Raw genomic sequence first — 23,091 nt, 5'->3', positions numbered from 1 at the left:
AGATCGCACATCTCAATTCTCAAATGATGCGTTCTGTGTCCTCGCGTCCTGAGTTCGTTTCTTTCAAGGTCGCCTGGCAAGACCGGACTCCACGAGAACGCAAGTCCGTTCTCTGCGTTCTTGGAACTGAGAAACTGTGTTAGTTTTATGGCTGTCTTGTATTACTTGAGTCTGCAGTCTCGTTCTTCTCACATAATAAAATAATTTCAACTCTAATCAATATCCTCCTCCATTTATTTATTTATCTTTTTTCATAAAAAATATTAATTAAAAATGTATTTTGTTTACTATGTTTGTAAATATGTAACCATATTTAAAAATGAAGGATCGTTTTAAAGGATTTAAAAATGGTAAACAAATATGCAGTTTCAAAAAGACTTTAAATTATTAATTAAAATTATTTTAATACATTAATATGTATTATAATTATTGTTTCACGATATGAGGTAAGTTCTATGTTTAGCAGAAAGTATTTTGGTTTATTACAGGCTTGTTTCGATGGTTGTTGCTTTGTGTGTAAATCTAACAATAAATTTGATTTAATATGTGAACAAAATACACATTTCGCTAATGTTATACTAATGAGATACTACATCTCCCAGAATTCACCGAGCGAAACAACTCCTGTCCCACGCCACTGTAAGCGCGTAATTCGAAATAGCATCTTTTCAGCCAATACATCGACGCCTTTTATCCGTTCAGAACAACGGACCAATGGCGCTTCGAGGTTTACGCGAAGACCAATCAGAGCGCAGCAGCAACCGTGATGGGCGTATCCGTTTTCTGGCCAGTGAGCTCCCAGAGTTGATGTTTAAACTGTCCGCGCAGGCGTGGCTAAGCGCTCGGGGGAGGGGCTTAATGGAAGTTGCATGGTTTGATCAGAGGAGAGTTGTGTTTTAAACAGTCCAACACTATTAGTTAATCAGTAAAACTGATTAGATTAATTTAAGGTCTAATAATCACAGATTTAAGTATTAATTTCGGTTCACTGTGAAGCATTGTTGCTGTAAGCTGACTTCTTTAATCCTTCCTTGAAATGAAAGCGGGCGGTAAGTAACGTTAACTAACTTACTTTAATCTCATCGAATGATTAGTTTTCAGTTAACTTACCATCGTAAATACGTAAGTTCATATTTCGTCAACATTGATAAACATATTATATTTTTATTATATCATAATCAGGACTGAAGTTGCTTACAAAATTGAGACGTAGCGTTAGTGTTGTTACTGACCCGTTAACCTGTATATAATTGAAATACACTTTCACTACGTGACTATAAATATTGTTTTAACAATTCACAACTGTTTTAACAAAGTTTCCTTAATAAATATGAAGGTAATATCTCCTAAAGAGAGGTCAGTTATCCTCTGTCCCATTTATGAATAAGGAGGGAAAACTGGCTACTGGTTGTTAGCATGTCAAAACTGCCATTACAAAGAGACAAAACTAATATAAAATGTGTTTTATTCTTATGTTAATGTGTTTTAAAGCATTTAAATTAGTTTATTCTCAAAAACGATGTAAGTTTGACCTATATTTCGCAATGCAACATCCTAGTGGGCTATACTAACAAAAATCTACTATGGTAATACCATGTTTTAATGGGCTTGTACCATGGTAGTACCGTGTTATTCTTTGAAGTAATTTGGTATAACATGTAAATACCACAGTATTTGAATATAGTAATATACTGTTACCATGGTGTATATCAAAGTATCACAGTTTTACCATCTTTATACCATAGTGGTACTATGATGATACTAAACTGTGATACTAAAGTACTTTTCACAGTGCTCAACCAATAAAGGTTTTTGTTAATTTATATTTGTCAATTTCGATATCTAGCTGACCAATATAATGTAGATGTTTTATTAAATACAGTTTAAGTATATAAAATACTTATATTACACATTATTTACTGTTTAATTAACTAAAACATTTAAGAACACAATATGTGGACTATTATTTGACAAAACTGTTGGTAGATTTTGGTACTGACACTCGGTGTAATGAATAAATCTGTTAATGGACCAATCAGATACAGTTATTGATATTGAAGATCTCAAAATGGCCAGTTAATCAACTAGGCCAATAATTTGAAATTTCGTAAATATTTCTTTCAAGAAGTTCTTGGCCACGCGCTGATTGTCTGCAATTATGCAATAAAGAAACTGTGATACAGTGTTGTTTAATTTTGAATTTCTTCATTTCTAGTGCTCCACTGTCGATGTGCCAAATGTTTCTCTCTCCCTGTACGGAAGCGGATCCGAAAGCGTGCGTCTGCCGTCACGCTGCTGTCTCTTCCTGAAGAGCTGCTCCTGTATGTCCTCCAATGCCTCTCCGCTGAGGACCTCCTCGCCGTCCGAGCGGTTCGTTCAGACAGAAACCTTATTTACAACCTCATAAATTCTCTGTTAACAAAAAGTGGTTTTGTGACGTTGAATGTCATGTGATCCCACAGGTTCATTCTCATCTTCGTGACATTATTGATAGTAACTCAAGTGTTTGGGCACGAGTAAGTTTCAAAGACCGCTGGCCGGCCCCTGATACCGTTTGGCTCTTTGAGAGGTATGATATATCAACTTTTTCACCACATTTCCAGTTGTTTGTGACTACAGATAAGGGTCTTAAAGGGTTTGAAAAGTCTGTCATCGTGTACTCACTCCTATGTCATTTCAAACCCAAAACCCGTTCATCTTCGAAGCTAAATGAAGATGTTTTAAATGAAATCTGAGAGATTTCTGTCCCTCCATTGAAAGTCTATTCACCCAAAACGCTGATGTTTTAAAACATTCATGAAGGGATTAGTTCACTTCAGAATTAAAATTTCCTGGTAATTTACTAACCCCATGTTATCCAAGATGTTTATGTCTTTCTTTCTTCATTCAAAAAGAAATTAAGGTTTTTAAGGAAAACTTTTCAATGTTTTTCTCCATATAGTGGACTTCAACAGTTACCAACGGGTTGAAGGTCCAAATTGCAGTTTTAATGCAGCTTCAAAGGGCTCTACACGATCCCAGATGAGGAATAAGGGTCTTATCTAGTGAAACGATCTGTCATTTTCTTAAAAAAAAAAAAAAAAAAAAAAATTAAATACTTTTTAACCAAATGCTCATCTTTCACTAGCTCTGTGATGCACCACGCATTACGTAATCACGTTGGAAAGGTCAAGCGTGACGTAGGTGGAAGTACAGACCGACTGTTTACAAAGTGAACGTGCAAAGATTGTCAAACGCCCTTTACAAAAAAAGGTAAAACAACGATGTCGGGTGATTTTGAAGTTGGAGGAGAAAATGAGATGGAGTTTTTCACCCTATCGCGGTACTTCCGCCTATGTCATGCGTGACCTTTCCAACGTGATTACGTAATGCGTGGTGCATCGCAGAGCTAGTGCCAGATGAGCATTTGTGGTTAAAAAGTATAATTTAAAAAAAAAAAAAAAAAAATGTTTTTTGAAAATGTCGATCGTATCGCTAGATAAGACCCTTATTCCTCGTCTGGGATCGTGTAGAGCCCTTTGAAGCTGCACTGAAACAATTTTGATCTTCAACCCGTTAAACCCCACTGAAGTCCACTATATGGAGAAAAACATTGAAAAGTTTTCCTTAAAAACCTTAATTTCTTTTCGACTGAAGAAAGAAAGACATACACATCTTGGATGACATGGGGGTGAGTAAATTATCAGAATTTTATTTCTGAAGTGAACTAATCCTTGAAGAGATCGTCATTTAAATCCATGTGAATCGAGCAGTTTAATCCAAGTCTTCAGAAGAGAGTGTGAACAGATTTAATTTAGGCTTTTATTCACATGTAAACATTTATCAGAGAATATGCATATTGGCACTCAAATATGGCAAACGAAACGACATGGGGGGTGAGTAATTGACAGAATTTTCATATTTGGGTGAACTAACCCTTTACAATTCTATTTTTATTAAGACTGATTTACAAACAATGATTCGTTATGGATTCAGATCAATTTGTGAACCATTTATTGAAAACTGGTGATTCAAAAGGACATGTTATTGATGGATAGATTCACTATAGAAATGATTTAATTTTAAGGATGCACTGTTATGGAATTTTGGCCGATACCGATAATTCTTTATATTTGAAAGCCGATAACCGATATTTTGGCCGATAAATCTAAATCCAAATTTTTATATAATTTTTGAGAGCCTGATTACAAAAACAAAATCTCACCATTAAAATCCCATGGCCTAATATCCCAAGCACAGAATTATAATGTTCTCATATATTATGTAGCCTCTATGATAGGCTTGCGCTGTACATTGTACTTAACTGTATTTTCCTTTTTGAGGTGATTCCAATCATATTTCAAGCAGTTCATAACCATCATGGTGAACAGTGCGCATCTGAAGTGTTTCAGCTGAAGAAATTAATCCGTTATTTATCGGATTTAATATATCGGCCAAATCAGGCCGATAACGATAACTTTAAAAATTAATATATATCAGCTGATACCAAAATGGTGGCTGATATATTGTGCATCCCTATTTAATTTGAATAATTTTCATGCCTGGAAAACACATTTTTCATGATATTTCAAGGTTTTCCATAGTTCTGTTTTAATGGTAATGCCTAAATTGTGCTTGTTAAAGCATGCTAGTTCCTGTTTAATGTCCATAATTCCACACTATTCACTTTCAAAACGGATTAGTACACACGTTTTTCTTGTTGCTCTGTTAATTAATTATACATTTTCTCATTAAATTCCTTCTCATCCTCTACAATATCTAGGGCTGCAGAGAAGGGAAACTTTGAAGCTGCTGTGAAACTAGGAATTGCGTATTTGTACAATGAAGGGCGTAAGTTTGTACACTCATTCCCTGTCTTTTTTTTTTGTTTGTTTGATTGATTGATTGATTAAAGGTCTAGTTTCATTGATTGATTGATTGATTGATTTGATTAAAGGTCTAGTTTGATTGATTTGATTAAAGGTCTAGTTTGATTGATTGATTGTCTGTCTGACTGATCAAAGCCGTAATGACATGTGAATGTTCTGCAGCCTCGCTCAGTGAGGAGGGACGTGCCGATCTGTGCGGCCGCATGGCGTCTCGGTACTTTAGCCTGGCCGAGAGCCTCAGGTCCCCGCTGGCCGACCCGTTCATCTGGCTGTTCATCCGCCCGCCGTGGTCCATGTCTGGAGGCTGCTGTAAGGCTGTGGTGTACGACCGGCTCGAGGCGGAGTGTGAGACCAACCTGGTGAGCCATTCCTGAATATCCCAGCATTCATTTCTGCTACAGTTTAACTCCTTTCTTTTAAATTTGTTAGATTTTTTTTTTTTTTTATGTTACAGCTCTTAAAGGGATAGTTCACCCAAAAATGAAAATTTGATGTTTATCTGCTTACCCCCAGGGCATCCAAGAGGTAGGTGACTTTATTTCTTCAGTAGAACACAAATGATGATTTTTTAACTCCAACCGTTGCCGCCTGTCAGTCGTATAATACATGTCAATGGCAACACAGTCTATAAGAGTCAAAAAAACACGCACAGGCAAATCCAAATTAAACCCTGCAGCTCGTGACGACACATTGATGTCCTAAGACACGAAACGATCGGTTTGTGCGAGAAACCAAACGGTATTTCTATCATTTTTTACCTCTAAAACACCACTATGTCCAACTGTGTTGCGCATCCGGAAGTGATGTTTCGCGCCTATACTTCAATGAGTGCGAGACATCACTTCCGTTGTCGGAGCGCGTTCAGACCTCACCAACCGGATGCGCAATGCAGTTGGACATAGTGGTGTTTTAGAGGTAAAAAATGATAGAAATACTGTTCGGTTTCTCGCACAAACCGATCGTTTCGTGTCTTAGGACATCAATGTGTCGTCACAAGCCGCAGGGTTTAATTTGGATTTGTCTGTGCATGTTTTTTTGACTCTTATAGATGGAGTTCCCATTGACATGTATTATACGACTGACAGACCGCAACGGTTGGAGTTAAAAAATCATCATTTGTGTTCTACTGAAGAAACAGTCACCTACATCTTGGATGCCCTGGGGGTAAGCAGATAAACATCACATTTTCAAGTGTTAAGCTTTTGTTCTAATTACATTTAATGTTCTATGTAAGTCTAAATAAACAATTTTAAATATTGATGTTCATTGTTAAGTTTAACTAAATTAGTTTAATCTTCTTCTCAAAACTGGCATCCGTCCATTGAAAATATTGTCAATATGGGGTTGGGTTTTTTTTCTTTTTCTTTTTTTTTCTCTCTCTCCATGTTGACAACAAAATTGACCGAAATCTATATAATTATATTTAACAAATATACATTTGTTAATCATAACACAGATGCCATCTAGTTCTAAACACACCCTGATGTCTCTTTCTTCTTGTCTTTTTAGGGACGGAGAGGGACGTTACTTTACTGCTTGGCTAGAGTCCTTCAGCTGTTTGATGTGAGTTGGTTTTCATCTTGACACTTGCTTAACAAAATTATGGCCTTCTAATCTGAGATTGATTGTGTACAAAGATGTACAAGTCTAACAGATTTCAAAGCCTGAGTCTCACTTGTTGCATATACTCAAACTAGAGTGTGAAATGGTGTTATTCATTTCCTACATCCACTAGATGTTTATAGTTAACTGGTCATATTGGGTTTGGGTTGCTCATTTTATGTTTTCTGTGAAGGGATTTGATCATTTGTGCTTCTCAAAGTCAAAATGTCCCAGAGAAACACTTGTGTTAATGAGTGCAGCACAGCACCGGTTCTTTCGTAACCCCTCAGACTCAATTGAAATCAAATGAGGCTTTGATTGGGCAGCAGGTGTTAAAACTCAATTTGTGACTCTTGTGTGTGTATCAGGATGAGGAAAAGCGTGACGAGGCTACGTCCATGCTGAAGGAGTCGGCGCATTGCGGGAGTGTGCAGAGCTCGTATCTGCTGTGGGAAATGAACCGTGGCACGTCGGTAAGAGCTTCTTTAGGGCTCATGATAACGGTATCCTGTGTCTCTGCTGATTGTTTGCTGATCACTGATTTGATTTTTCCATCTGCAGGCGGCCGACCCCGGCAGGTATCTGCAGTGCATGCGCACGCTCCGGGACTACGCTGCCAAAGGATGCTGGGAAGCTCAGGTGACTGGAGAAATGATGTGTATAGAAAATTAAAGAGGTCCTATTTACATGGTCAACTTTCTTTAGTGTGTAATGTTGCTGTTTAAGCATGAAAAAGGTCTGCAAAGTTAGTCACTCCAGAGGGAGTTATTTTCTATATCAGTAACTCCTGAAACGCCTCCATTGTAGTCTTGAGTTTTCTTCTGGGAATGAACATGTCACAATGTTTCTCATTTAAATAATTCCCTCCCAAGGCATACGCAAAATAAAGGGGCGAGGTCTGGTTGAGTTAGTTGTAGTGTTCTGGTGTAACATTTCTGCTAGTGGTTCAATGGATCACAAAACTCACTGTTCGGATCATATTACGGTTTTTGAGACAAAACACGTGCAAATGATAACTCTATGGCGGTTAAACTTGCAATTAATTCATAAATCACATATGCGCCGAACCATGGAGCCTGGTTCGTATGGATCACAGATCAACAATGATCCGTTTAAAGGATTAGTTCACATCAGAATTCAAATGTCCTGATAATTTACTCACCCCATGTCATCCAAGATGTTTGTCTTTCTTTCTTCAGTCGAAAAGAAATGAAGGTTTTTGAGGAAAACTGTCGCACATGACCATTTTAATGTGATTACGTAATGTGTGGCGGATTGCAGAGCTAGTGCGAGATGAGCGTTTGTGGTTAAAAAGTATATAATTTTTTTATTTTTAGAAAATGAATGATAGTTTCACTAGACAAGACCCTTAGTCCCTGTCTGGGATCATGTAGAGCCATTTGAAGCCCTTTTGAGCCCTCACAACACTGGTCCAATCGACCAATCAAATCACATTGTGCTTTTTGAAAGGCGGGGCTTCATAGAGACAGGAGTGTGAACCTAGTCCCCAAAAACAAAATCAAGAATATTTAAATTCAAAATTGATACGATTTAATTTCTTTAATACACATTCCTGGTCGTCTTGTGCATTATATATACAAAAAAAAAAAAAAAAAAAATATATATATATATATATATATATGTATATATATATATATATATATATATATATATATATATATATATATGTGTATGTGTGTGTGTATATGTATATTTGATTTAAATTTTAAATATTTTTTATTTTTGAATATCCTGTTCCTCTTGGAAATTTTGCAAATGCTGCTTTATATCGAGGTTTTTCCTTTTTATTATTGTTTTTGTCAGTTTTTCCTAACCTATTTTTTTTTTTTCTTAACCAGCTGTCATAAGATAAACTGTAAACAAATTTTGCTTTTTATTTGTAATTTTTATGTGCAGTATTTCTGTGCAGCTTTCATTGAGAACGAAAACAATTGGGGAGAAAAAAAGGAAAGTTGCACACAATTTTTAAAATATATTAATTTACTTGTCTTTGATGGCTCAGCCTTCAGTTTATTTTCATTTTTTTGACCTTTATTGTCTGAAAATGACGTCTGTGATGGGTTGTGTTTGGTGTCGTCATTACTAATCATCCGTCTCCATTATTCTTCTATTCTCACAATGTCAGTGCTGTGAGCGTGCTCATAATGGAAGTGCACACCCTGGGCGAGCTGCGTCATATTTCCTGTTATCTCATATGGAGGTTTTCTCTGCTATTGTTGACATTGATTTGTAATAATCAGCAGCTGTGCCAGATTGAAAGGCACTCTGACGTGTGTAAATGGGCTTGGATGGGGGCTTCAAATGAAGAGAGATGCTTTTCATGTGAAAATCTGTTTGTGATGCCATATTAAACACACACACATTCTGGGTTTCATGTTTGTATAACTTGTTTGTTCTGATCTCCCAGCTGGCGTTTGCGAAGTCATGTGGCACCGCTAACCCTCTGGGTCTGGAGCCGCGGGCCTGCGCTGAACTTGTGGCCCAGTTCTTCCACTCCGGACCGTCACCCCTGCAATACCCACAAAATCTGCAGGGACAGGACATCACCACTAAGAGGTACAACATCAACGGTTTGGACAAACACCAATTTCTAAATAGTCCACAGAGTGCATTCATGGAAAACCTGGAATATTAGAATTTTTAGGTTGTGAGCAAAGAAATAGTCATGTAAATTTTTATAAACTGTTTGTTTTGCCTAACTTAAAAAAAAAAAAAAAAGTTAAATATGCATTTCTATTTATTTAATTTAAAATGTTTATTAAAATTTATTATTATTATTTATTATTATTATTATTATTATTATTATTATTATTATTATTATTATTTAACATGGGTTTTGAACAGTTTTAGACCCTAAAACTAATAATTGTGGTAACACTTTGCTATTAGGTCTCATTAATGCATTGACTAACATTAACAAAAATAAATACTATATAAAATGTATTGCTCATTGTTTGTTAGTTAACTGTTCATTGTTAGTTCATTTTAGTTCATCTCCATTAAATATACATTTTTAAAATCAAAAGTTGTAACCGTTTATATTGTAACATTAACTAAGATTAATAAGTGCTTTTAGAAGTATTTTTTCATTGTTAGTTCATGTTAACTAATGTTAACAAATGGAACATTATTTTAAAGTGTTACCAAAATCATTTTCCGTGACAGAAATAAAGATTAAATAATAACAAAAAAAAATTAAAATAATATTAGATAGATTTATTTATTTTACAAATGATGCTTTGGTAACTAAATGAAATTTGATTTGAAGTACTAAAATTACGAAGTCTAAAATGGAAAAAAAATACATTATAGATGTATAGAAATGTGCTTTTGTCAATTTTATTAGTTTAATTATTAAAACTAAAATGTTTAGTTAAAATATTAAAAAATACCAACTTGATACCAAGTTGGTACTGAAATATATAAAGTGTGATGCATTGAGTGGATTCGTAAACACCTCCGATTGGTCATTGTGTTCATGCGCTCAACAGATATGTCTCTGATTGGCTACAATGATCAACGCTTCAAAAACATGTTGGTCAATCAGAGACATATCTGTTGAGCATGTGAACACAATGGCCAATCAGAGGTGTTTACGAATCCACTCAACAGTGCTCAAAGCGTCTCATTTTTAAAATTTCAGTATTGACTTGGTATCAAAGTCAGTACTTTTGACAACACTATACTATAATAGTATATACTATATCAAAAGAACACTGATTGAATGTTGCATGTTTTTATATTGCCAGCAAAATCCTTAGTGAATATATTGTAAATCTTCAATACTTATCTTTAAGACCTAGTGGTGGCTAAACAAACTCAGACTGTCCCCAGAATGTAGTTACTTTGAGGAATATTACAGCATTTTTGGTGATAAAATGGTCATATTGAACAAATCCTGTGTTCTTTTGCTACCCTCATCACCCCTATGTTTTTGCAGGTATATTCTAGTGGACTGGCTGGTGGAGGTGACTACCATGAAAGACTTCTCTAGCCAAGTGCTGCATGTGACCATCGGATGTGTGGACCGCTATCTGAGCCTGCGTTCAGTGCCCAAGGCCCAGCTGCAGCTCCTGGGTATCGCCTGCATGGTGATCTGCACTCGGTGAGCTACGACACACGAAAGACGCGCTCTGTTAATCATGTATTTGTGCTAGATTAGAGATGCACGATTAATCGTTAAAAGATTGTGATGTTAATTCAACCACCCAATGCAATCTTATTCCTAAACAACAACGATTTGGCTATGTCTATTAAACATTTGACAAGTACCTGCCATGACTAGGTATTCAGGTAATTGTCATGAGTAGGTATTGGCTTCTTAAACAGATTTTTTGTTTTTTTTGTTTTTTTTGTTTTTTAACAACACATTATCACATACTGTTTTTCACCTACTAGAGTTGTCAAAAGTACTGACTTCGGTACCTATCGGTACTGAAAATTTAAATGTGACGCTTTGAGCGCTGTTGAGTCGGTTCATAAACCCCCGATTGGCCATTGTGTTGACGCGCTCATCGGATATGTCTGTGATTGGCTACAATGATCAACGCATGGCAGCATTTGAAAGCACACGGAAGTGTTTACATTTGAAAGCGGGAGCGTTTGAAAGCAGCCGTCTATCAACGGACTCGTCCGCAATAGATGCCTGCTTTCAAACACTCCCGTGTGTATCTGTGTAAGCGCTCGGTGAAGAGCTTCATTGATTATTTACAACGTTGATCATTGAAGCCAATCACAGACATATCCAATGAGCTGTGAACACAATGGCCAATCAGAGTTGTTTACGAATCCACTCAAAGCGTCACATTTTAAAAATTTCAGAAATGACTAGGTAACAAAGTCAGTACTTTTGACAACTCTATCACCTACTATAATTGTAGAGAAGTATGCGATTTCGGATGAAGCCATCGTCTTTATGAGTGAGTCATTGAATCATTCACTCAAGAGATGTGTTCAAAAACACTGATTCATCCAGTAGTGAAACAAGTGAAGTCTTTGAGTCATTGAATTTTTCATTCAAGAGATGTGTTCAAAAACACTGATTCATCCGGTAGTGAAACAAGTGAAGTCTTTGAGTGAGTCATTGAATTTTTCATTCAAGAGATTTGTTCAAAAACGCTGATTCATCCAGTAATGAAACAAACAATTGAAGTCTTTGAGTCATTAAATCATTCATTCAAATTTCTCAACAAAAAAAAATCGAATTAATTAAATATCTTTTAAATAGACTGCAGCAATTAAAATTTTGTCTGAACCTGTATTAAAGGTTATTTTGTTTAGTTGTCCATTCAGAATCGTGGTGAAACGTCATCTCTATTTAAAACAAAAACACTTGTAATTTTCAGTTTCTCCAGAATCATGCAGCTCTATGCTAGACTGAACTTGTTTTAAATCTTCTGACTCAGATACATCAGTAAAGAGATCCTGACCATCCGTGAGGCGGTGTGGCTCACTGACAACACCTATCAGTATGAAGACCTGGTGCGCATGATGGGGGAGGTCATCTCCGTGCTGGACGGGAAGATACGGGTCAGTTACTGAAGGACATAAGCGCCCTCTTGTTTGCTTTCACCCCGACACACAAAAACCTCATTATAGACTGCCAGCTCGGATTAATGTATCCTTGTGTCTGAGGTTTAGAGCTCAATGCCAAAACTGAGTAAGCTGCCTACCTAGACGACATTAAGACCTTGTTTGCCAATGCAAAGTTATTCCAGAAGGCATTGCAATGCTCTTAATAAGAAAAAAAAAAAAACATTGAGCAGAATGTTTCCTATAAATGCATTTCATTCAACACTGACCAGCAATCTGATTAAAAATGCGTTATTATTTTAATGTAGTATTTATATGAATTGTATTAAGCTAGTATTTGTAAGTTTTTCTGTATTTATATTGATTATTTTAAATATTTTATTTAAAATATTTAAGAAATTCTATAATCAATCGTTTGTTTGTGTATATAGTCTATCGATCGTGCCAAAATATTGACTGGCCCTGCCACAAAAAAATATATATAAATGAATAAAATGGTTATGGTTTTTGTGGGATCCCTTTTAATACCCATTTAAAACCCATTAATCTCATGGCATTATTTATACCATTCTAAATGCAGTGTTAATGCATTCATGCCACCTCTGAGGTGCAATAAACAGTCTGTAAATATATATAAATACCAATTCAGATGCAGCTTCTTTCTTCATGTCCTTTGTAGCCTAACAGTTTGTGAGATTGAATTGAATTGTTCAATCAAATTATTTCCTTCTAAAGCTAATTTTTGTATTGTTTATTTGATGCTTTTCTCATTTAACACAATAATGACTTTAAATGATCTTTTGGGGGTAATTTCTCAGCCAAATTTGATGTGTGGTGCATCATGTAATTAATTCGATGATAAATTAATTGCTTGACAACTCTACCTTAAAAATAACTGACTGTGTTTATGAGGATACTCCCCATAATTTTGTGTATTGCAAGCAGCCATCAGGCTGTCCTCACTGTCGAGCGCTGGCTCTTGTGCTCACTAATTGATTACTGTGTTAATGTTGTCTTTCAGACGGCCACGGTGCTTGATTATGGGGAAGTGCTGCTGTCATTGCTCCCTGTGGAGCGGCGCAGTTCTCACCTCTTCAAATACATCTGTGAACTCTCTCTTCTCTGCTCGCCTCTCACCGTACCGGGGCCGGCCCGACTCGCCAGCGCCATCCTGCTGCTCACCAGAGCACTGCACAACTATGGTACGATCGTCATTCCACTGATCCCACCAAAAAATATTATCACGTTAAATTTATGGTAAAAAGCTGGCAATTGTGGTTGCCAGTAATTCACTGTAAAAAATACTGTGGCAGTGTTTCCAGTTTTATTGGAAACAGTATTGATTTCTTGATTTTAATCAATACTCAACCGATACCGTTTCTTAAATCCCAAGAATCAATCTTTTATTCTGTACTGTTTTCAGTTCATGCATGAACAAAACTTCACTAAACACTTTTTTTTCCTTTAGAAAAAATTACATGTACTGTACCTAATAGATATCCAAAATGAATTAATGTTGAATCGAAATCGAATTGCAAGCTTGTGAATCAAAATCAGATGATGAAATTTGTGTCAATGCCCTGCCAAATCTGCCTTTTTACTTAAAATGTAACGTTAACTATCACAATAAAACAGGTGGCACAATAAAAAAGCCACATGATGAATCAGGGTTCATTACAAACATCAAATACACAAAACACCTTCAAGGTAACACACAACACTAAAATAATAAAATAACAACAGAACATGTAACTCAAAACACTGTAATTGCATTACTTGTAACAGTAAAAGAAGAAACAAAAGTATTTATACAAAATATAATCATATGTGATGTTACACAGGAACATTTTTTTTGGTTTTTCACTATAAATCATATGGTAACTTTTCATTTTTACTTGCAAAACCATGAATTTGACAGTATTTTACAGTAAAATTACAAATAATGTGATTAACTTATACAGAAAAATACTGTACAAATGCAAAGAAGGGGTGCTCTACCAACTGAAGAAGAGTTGCAACCAAAATTTAAAAGTTCATCTTGTTTGGAGAAAAGGTACAACACTAGAGGAATAAACTTGAACTTTAGGTAACGTTTCAGACATTCTCAAGGTCTTCATCAGACATTTTTTAACTAAGGGGCTGTTTACACGACACTGATTTCAACTACAAACAGAAAACTTGTGCGTTTTGGCCATTCATTTACGCAACAGCATTTTGGGGGCCTGAAAATGCGAACCTTTGAAAATGCATATCAAAGTGTTTTTGAAAACGATACTGCTATTGTCTCTGTAAACTACAAAAAAGTGAATTTGTGAAAATGGTGACATCATGTGCATTATGTGTTCAGTCTATAGGTGCGTAGTGTTTCTTTACAAAGTAACATCGCCATCTACTGGCCTGGCATGAATAGTACAGCGTTTTTAGACGTTTTCGTGGATTCGTATGAACGGGGATCGTTTTGACAACGTTAATGTCTGTAAGCAAAAAACGCAAAGAAAAAACTTTTTCCGTTTTTAGTACATTTGTTGTCGTATAAACATACCCTATTAAAGCTCAAGTTTATTCCTATAGAGTAAGTGTGGCACCTTTTCTGTAAAAATTACTGAGATTTTTCACAGTGTAGAACTGGGCTGAACCATTCGACTAACTCATACAAGCCTTATTCAAGTTTTCTCGGTCCGTTTCTCCACAGTTCCTGTGTGGCCCATCCAGCTGGAGGAAAACACGGGTTTCTCCAAGCAGGATCTTGTCTCCTGTGCTTTATCGCTCTACGTCAAGTGGTGAGTGTCCATGTCAGTTATCCACACCGTTGTCTTAGCTACATGCATTCATTCAAATTAATTCATAAAAATGAAGTTTTATGGTTAGTGTGACCCCCGAGAGAAGTGGCGGTGCATTTTCACAGCTTTGCTCTGCTGTCGTTTCCTCCTCATTGTTTCCATGGAGCCAGTTATGTGCAGTCAGACAGTCATTGTGTTAACGAGGTGTTAGCGAGTTATCTGTGCTTGTCACTTTTGGCCTTTATGAGGTGCACGATCAGCTCCTCTGGGTTTGAGTCGTCGAGCTCTTGGTGCTCTAGGTAGACACTGCTTCAGCCCCCACAGTGTCTCATGGTGAAGCACGCAGTGGCTTTTTCAACCCTAGTAAGCTGCAGCATCCCAGCTGAAAAACAACCTCATATGTGACTGATTTGAAACTGTTCATGGACCGTAACTCCATTAAACGGTACATGACGAAGTTGATTATCATTATTCATTTTTATATTACTATAATAATTGTTACTATTAGTTATATTCATTTTTATATTATTATTACATAACACTTTACAGTAAGTTTCCATTTAACATTAGGCCACATTTACACTCCAGGTCTTGATCCCTAATTCTGATTTTGTTAATTTATATCCAATTTTTTTTGATGACCAGCTTAAAGGGATAGTTCACCCAAAAATGAAAATTACCCCATGATTTACTCACCCTCAAGCCATCCTAGGTGTATATGACTATCTTCTTTCAGACGAACACAATCGGAGATATATTTAAAAATATCCTGGCTCTTCCAGGCTTTATAATGGTTGTGAATGGGGGGCGTGTTTTGATGCCCCCCCAAAAAAATTCATCAATCCATCATAAATATAATCCACACGGCTCCAGTGGGTTAATAAAGGCCTTCTGAAGCGAATTGATGGGTTTTTGTCAGAAAAATATTTTATTTAAAACTAACTATAATAACTAGTTTTGGATAAAGCTAGTGTTAGCATGTTGCTTAGCTAAAAAAAAAAAATAAATAAAAATCTCTTATTAGCAAACAAAGACATTGTGTGAATGGAACTGGGTGAAATTGTATATTTTGAGAAAACAGCTATTTGTTTTGCTTATATCAGTACGTTTCAGTCCATAATTGAATCTATTTCTTTTGACATTTCCAATTTTCTCCTAATATTCAATGAATGTTTTCATTGAGCCTGTCAGAATGCATTCTGCGTTTGCCTTCTAAATGAAGCACACATTAAAGGACTTTGACTTTTTCTGAATAAGGCCGTAACTTTCCTGCCTACAGGTTGAAATAGACTGATGCCTTAATGCTTACTAGATTTTTGTATTAAATCTGCTGTCTCATCTTGTGAGAGAAAACTGAAGCTTTTCTGCTCGAGTATCTCATACCATTTCAGTCATCGTTGACTTTTATAGCTCTGTTGTTCTCTTCAGATAGCACAGGAACACCATTTTCTCAGCAACAACTTTCTCTCTGATTGATCTTGGCACGTTGAAAAACCTGGTATAATAACCTGATGTCACATTTATTTTGTGCTTGATGGGTGAAGGGTCCTGAGGTGTGCGGGGGGAGTTCATATAGTTTGGTTGAGAATGCGGTGAGATTGAAGCTCTCTGGTCTCACGCCGCTGTCTCTTGGTGGAAATGAATCGGGGGCAGTTGAGTGAGTTTACATCTATCACTCCTCACTGACCTGTTTTCAACTGCCCTCTGCAGTCTCAATAAAACACTTCATATTACTTCTATTCTAGGTGTCTCTCTGGGCCCTGAAAATTTGTTCTATAAAAATAATTGCTTTTCACATGAAATATGGAACTGTGAATGACAATGTTTAATAACAATCATAATAACTATTTATTTATTAATCAGTATGTTTTTATATTATAATATCTTATTGCACAAAAGATTAACATGACGGCACATGCAAGTCGATGAGTTGAATCAACTCCACAGCAACTACATAAATTTAACCGTTCAGAAACGTCCAGTTTCATTCTAAAAGTTGTAACTTCTTCCTGAGTCTCTCCATCAGTGTTCGACTCTGGTTTGAACAATGTACGGCTGAACACCGTTACTGACAATCATCATTTTGGCTGCGTGAGATTCTCCAGCTTTGTTGTTGTTGAGCAACCGAAGCACGAGATGTTAAAGCTCCACCCTTTTCTGGAAAGCAGGCCGGGAGCAGCAGCTCATTTGCATTTAAAGGGACACACACAAAAATGTGTTTTTGCTCACACCCAAATAGGGGCAAATTTGACAAGCTATAATAAATGATCTGTGGGGTATTTTGGGCTGAAACTTCACAGACACATTCTGGGAACACCAGAGACTTTTATATTACATCTTGTGAAAAGGGGCATAATAGGTCCCCTTTAAAGCCTGATGTGAACTGCACAAATTTTGCTTTGATATCTGAGATTATATTTGCGAGCTGTCATTATGACACTCACCAGTCTTGTTCACTCCATTCACAGTTTCGGTCAAGATGTGCCCAAAGACTACAGACACGTGTCTCTGACCGGGGTCAAACAGAGGTTCGAGGATGATGCGTACCAGCAGATAAGCAAAGACGTGGTGAGTGTCTTCCCTCTCAGAGTCTGCTCTCGTTCACTTCATTATGTGAAGCATGTCATCTGAAGGATGTTTATGTCTCAGGTGATTAGCTTTAAGGAGCTATGTCAGGTGTTGGAGGTCCCAGAGGTGGAGCCGCAGGTGGAGGCGCCCAGCGCTAGCAGCCAGCTAACAGAGATGCACACCTTCCTGTCCTCTCCCGCCAGCAACAGCAAGAGGTGTGAACCAAACATTATATGCATATGGTTACATACAGTATAGACAGGCATAATTTGAAGAGTTCAGATGCAAAAACCTCTAAGTCCGCCTGATGATTTCTTTTAAATGAGCACTTTTTTTCCCAGGCTCCTATGTTTAGGTTCAGTAATTGCACTTTAATGGCAATGAAAAGGTTGTTAGTTATTGAAATGCCTTATTTTCAAACATGCCACTTTTGTCAATTCATTGGTATTTAACAAATTTGACTGTCCATTTGTGCTTTTTTTGCAAAAACCTCTAAGTCCACCTCTTTGGACAACAAGACAGAGTAAAACGTCCATTTCTGTCAGCTTTACAGCAGCAAAAGAAACACTGTTTTTACTTGCTACTCGCGAAATCCTGTCATTGCCACTTTAACAATGGACAAAACATGATAATAACTTGCAGCTTGGCAACTGGAAGCAGCTCATACACACCGTCATTCATCTTGAGATCATATGATTCGATTCGCGTCTTCCGATTGGTCCTTCTGTGGACTTTTGCTGACAAACAGAAGTGGCATTTAGCGGTTTCTGACAACGAACCAGTATTTCTGAATGGGCTGACGCTGGGATATAGCGGATTTGAAGCGAAAATATTTGAACGTATATTATGTGCAGAGAGCATTCGCTCAATATCATCTGATTTTGACGGAGGTGGCGTTTAGTGGCTTTAGCATCTGAACTCTTCATATATTGCCTTTTATTTGTGTTTTAGCTCTGAAGTTTGATGGATTGAAAAAAAAACAACATTTTTAGGGGCTTTTTTCACAACACCGTTTTCAACTTAAAGGAAAACTTTTTATGAGTTTTGGCTGTTCATTTTCATGACAATGGCTTTTTGGGGGCCTGAAAACACAAACTTTTGAAAACAGGATTCAAAGTTTTTGAAAACAATATCGTTATTGTCTCTGTGAAGATTACAAAAATGCTAATATGTGAAAACGGCTATGTCATTCACAGGCGTATTGCGCGTTCAGTCTGTAGGCGCTTAGTTTTTCTTTACAAAGTGACATCGCCATCTACTGGCCTGGCATGAATAATACAGAATTTTTTTGTTTGTTTGTTTTGTGGATCCATGTGAACAGGGATCGTTTTAACAACGTTGTCATCTGTACGCTAAAAACGCAAAGGAAAAACTTAGTTTAGTATCATTGTGTAAACGTACCGTGTGTGTGTGTATATGTATATATATATATATATATATATATATATATATATAATAAAATGCATGTATATGTGTGTTTTATGGCTGATTTTAATTTTGGTGTTAATAAAACAGAAAAAAGATTTGATCAGCCAGCATACGTTGAAATTCATAAACATTTTGACAGACAAATATCTGAAAATTGTTTTTATCAATGCATCTCTAATCCTGTTATGTTTCTCATTTTTCTGCATCTTTATGACAGTGTTTTGTCAAATGTGGGTGGAAAAGATGGTAATCATTTTTTGACTCTGAGCAGGAGACGAGAGGACAGCATGCAGGCGCACAGGGGAAGCTTCCTGGCCACGCCCACAGCCGAGCTGTCCAGTCAAGAGGAGATGCTGCTGGGAGACATCCTGGACTGGAGCCTCGACACTTCCTGTTCAGGCTACGAAGGCGACCGGGAAAGTGAGGGCGAGAAGGACGGAGAAAGTGAGTGGGGGGAGATGGCTCATATATCAACTACATCATATTCTGAATCATCTTACACAAAAACATTAAGACAAAACCAATTGTTATTGATGCATGAGTCACATTAGTGTCACATCTCGTGTTCATCAACTTATGCACATGGTTTCTGAACAACTGCTTATGTTTTAGTTCTATTTTAATGTAAGCATATAATTTATATATCGTCGAAGTCGGGCGGAACCTCTTTTTTTTTTTTTTTTTTTTCTTCCATTTATTATTATTGGTCACATCTGTCTGTGGGTTCTGCAAATATCTAATCAGTGAGAAGTATTAAAGGGTTAGTTCACCCACAAATGAAATGTCATTAATTACTCACCCTCATGTCGTCCCAATCCCGTGAGACCTTCGTTCATCTTCGGAACACAAATTAAGATATTTTTGATGAAATCCAAGAGTTTCTGATCCATATATAGGCAGCAACGACATTGCACCTTTTTGAGGTCCAGAAAGGTACTAAAGACATCGTTAAAATAGTCAACGTGACTACAGTGGTTCAACCTTAATGTTATGAAGCGGCGAGAATACTTTTTGTGCGCAAAAACAAAACAAAAATAACAACTTTATTTAACACATTCGTCTGTCCTCTGTCATACTGATACACTATTTTCTTTGCAGAGCTTCAGTGTTTACGTCCGAACGGCGGCTCAGTTTCAATCTCATTTTGTGCTTACACAGATACACACGGGGGCGTTTGAAAGCAGGTGTCTATCAGTGGACCGGTCCTCTGCCGCTTTCAAATTCAAACACTTCCATCTGCTTTCAAATGCTCCCGTGTGTTGATCGTTGTAGCCAGTCAGACATATCTGTTGAGCACGTGAACACAATGGCCAATCAGGTGTTTACAAATATATATATATATATATATATATATATATATATAATATGGCTATTCCTTTTAAATTGCATGACATTCGAATTTTGTCCAACCACCTCTTCAGTCCCACATTTATTAAAGTTTTAAAAGGTCATGTGATGAGTAACTGAATCTCTTTCTGCCACAGTTTCGGCGATGGAGGTGCAGATGGAGCTGCCGGTGGAGTGTGGTGATGGGAAGCCGCATTGTTGCGCGCTCTCCAGCGATGACGACAGTATTTGTGAGGAACCCATCGAGGAGGAGGCGGCGACGTGGGGGAGCAGCAGTCGAAGCAGCCCCTGGATACGCAACATATCCTCTTCCTCGTCTTCCTTTTGCACAGACCGCCGCAGCTCGGGCTACTCCTCCATCCAAAGCGTTCCCAGTCCATCCGTCTCTTCATCTTTGGTCTCTCCCCAAAATCTTTCTGGTTTCCGCCTCCTGCTGCCGCCCGCGCAGAGGACCCGCCGGCAGGTGAAGAGGAAAAACACAGCTGCGCACAGCGGAGGAGAGGCGGAGCGCGAAGAGGATGCTGCCAATGTGGCCTTCTTCAGCCTGTGATTGACTTAACGCATCACTTCCTGGCCACCCGCCAGGAGCACTTTGGTTCACGGGTGGTCTTTATCTCAGAGGGACAACAGGCGAAACGTCTATTTTCTGAGCTTTAAGTAAGAACAAAGGTCATGTTTTTTCTTCCCATAATGCATTTCACTTCAGCTCCTGACGACAGGAGCGCCTTCGCTCGACTGTTGCTGTTGACAAGCAACGTGATTAATGCCTCAAATGTGTTGAAATCACTGGAACTGTCTCTGTTTTTTGAAGTCTTGTGTACGTTGTCTTGCGTCTTCGTAAGTATTTAAAACCGGACTGTTTACAGAATATGACTATTATAGTTTATCAAATGTGCAAATGTTTATTTTTACAAAGTTACATGCAGCTATGGAGGAAACCGACTCAATCCATGAAGTTTCATGCTGATTAATGCACTGTCCGAACGAAACTGGTTTGTTTACGCGGATGTTTCTCGCCACGTATCTTGATTATTTATCTTGAACTCCAGTGTTTTTGTATTCGTGCATTGCTTTGCGTTCGCCACATCTTCTGCCAAAGTTCTTAAAACTTTCATACTGTTTTCGAAAATGCTTTTTTGGTTGTGATACCACTGATGTTTTGACCTGTGAAACCTGTAAACGTACAGTACATCTGTATGAATTTTTCCATGTGACAGATCCAATGCAACAGCCAATGAATGTGATCGTTTGACATGCTTTTTCGTAATGACCTCGAGAGATACCGAGCACTTTTTTATGACACATGCTGGAAAGCGAAATGATGCTTCGTAACGAGTCTCGATGTTTTATCTTTAATATGCTTGAACAATCAACCATACATATATATTTGTGAGTGTTCATCTGTTTGAGGTTATGACACTAAAAGCATTAAGTTATTATATTTGAGCAGGTCTTGTTGGTACTGTATGTCGAACGTCACTAAGGATTGCGACTGTAAATAATTATTCCTTGTTTATAACTGTAAATAAATAAATGTATGAAGCTGTGAAAGGCCATGTGAACTTGAAAACAGACGTGTGTTTGTTATATTCTGAAAACCACAATAAAACAATGCAGTAGTTACATTTGCACGTCTACAGTGTTTCTTTTTCATTCAGATGGGAACTTGTGGTTTCTAATCAGTCATTGCACTCCCTATTTAACACCATTTAGATTTACTCTCTCTAAATATCACACTTAAATTTTAACACAGTGGTTTGATGAGGGTGAATTGCTGGTCAAACAGTTGTTAAAAGATTAAAGATGTTATTCAACAACCCACTGAATTGTGGATTACATTAAACCCAAAAAACCCACCTAATGTCTATTTCACCTTTAAATGATAATATTTGCATAATGAATTGATTAAAAATTTGCATGGTTAAGAAAAAAAAGTGAACTAGTAAAGACAATACAAAAAACTTAAAAAAAAATAAAATGGCTTACATGCTTTTAAAACTGATAATTATGTTAGAATATGCAAATGTATTATATGCAAATTGTTGCGTACTTAAAGGCACACTGTAAATTTTCGCCGCTAGAGGTCGCCAATTATTCAAAACAAAGGCATAGCTTGATGACACCTTGATTTCGCGGAATCATGGGTGTTGTCTTCACGTATACAGCCTGTGGAAAAGAATCAGGACGTGACTTGAAATTATGTTTATGGATAATAAAAAAAAAAACGTTACCGTAGTATGAAGCAGAGCTGAAACAAGGCTGCTGGAACGATTGCTAATGAGAGACGAGCCCGACACACGGCTCGAGAGCAGTGGAACTTTTATTATGCCGCAGTCGTTGCTTCCATTTTTTCCGGTCGAGAGTATGTGGAGTAACGCAGCAGTGTTTTATCATATTAGATACATTTGTGTGTTGAAAGTTGTTATAATGCTACTCTATGCGTTCGCTCGGCGGCTACTATGAGATACTTAATGCATACTGCAGTAAACTAGATCAATATTAGGCATAAATCAAGAAAACGAGATTCAAACAATAAGACTTACTGTGTTGAGCCATATAACATGATTCATTTTCTGTCGATGAATGTATCCAACAGTTGCTCACCTGTCTAATAAAACACATAATATATTAAAACCTCTTTGGTGTTTCCATGATTTCTACAAAATAAAACGCATAACGCGTGTGTGATGTCATTGACAGGCGACGCACGGACACGGTCCGTGTCCTGGTTAAAATTGCTTATTTCTCTGGATTTAAACATTCTTGGAAACATTTGGGATAATGTAAATACACAAGTCAACAAAATATTTAACATTGCTCTAGCGGTTTTAGGATATTTTAATCAATCATTGTGCTTTTAATGAGATGTGAGGTATTTTAACGCGCTGTGGCGTCTGTCATGACATAAACAAACGCCTCGTCACATGACTGCAAGCAGCCGCCCA

The 23,091-nt window shown here is 37.2% G+C and overlaps 1 protein-coding gene across 1 annotated transcript; it reads left to right on the top strand.

Annotated features, from left to right (window-relative positions):
* Window positions 1–850: 850 nt before the first annotated feature.
* On the top strand, window positions 851–21,771 carry LOC127509453 (cyclin-F-like). Its single transcript, XM_051888194.1, has 17 exons — window positions 851–1,049; window positions 2,216–2,370; window positions 2,463–2,569; window positions 4,763–4,830; window positions 5,031–5,227; window positions 6,378–6,431; window positions 6,839–6,943; window positions 7,032–7,109; window positions 8,899–9,047; window positions 10,432–10,596; window positions 11,897–12,020; window positions 13,045–13,225; window positions 14,716–14,803; window positions 17,272–17,371; window positions 17,453–17,586; window positions 19,071–19,243; window positions 20,284–21,771. The coding sequence occupies exons 1-17, from the start codon at window positions 1,037–1,039 to the stop codon at window positions 20,694–20,696; spliced, it is 2,304 nt and encodes a 767-aa protein (XP_051744154.1). The 5' UTR covers window positions 851–1,036; the 3' UTR covers window positions 20,697–21,771.
* The last annotated feature ends 1,320 nt before the right edge of the window (window positions 21,772–23,091 follow it).

The sequence above is a fragment of the Ctenopharyngodon idella genome, chromosome 3 (genome assembly GCF_019924925.1).
Source record: "Ctenopharyngodon idella isolate HZGC_01 chromosome 3, HZGC01, whole genome shotgun sequence".
Classification (NCBI taxonomy): Eukaryota; Metazoa; Chordata; class Actinopteri; order Cypriniformes; family Xenocyprididae; genus Ctenopharyngodon; species Ctenopharyngodon idella.
The sequence above is the reverse complement of the archived record's forward strand: the minus strand, read 5'-3'. Positions and strand labels throughout refer to the sequence as shown.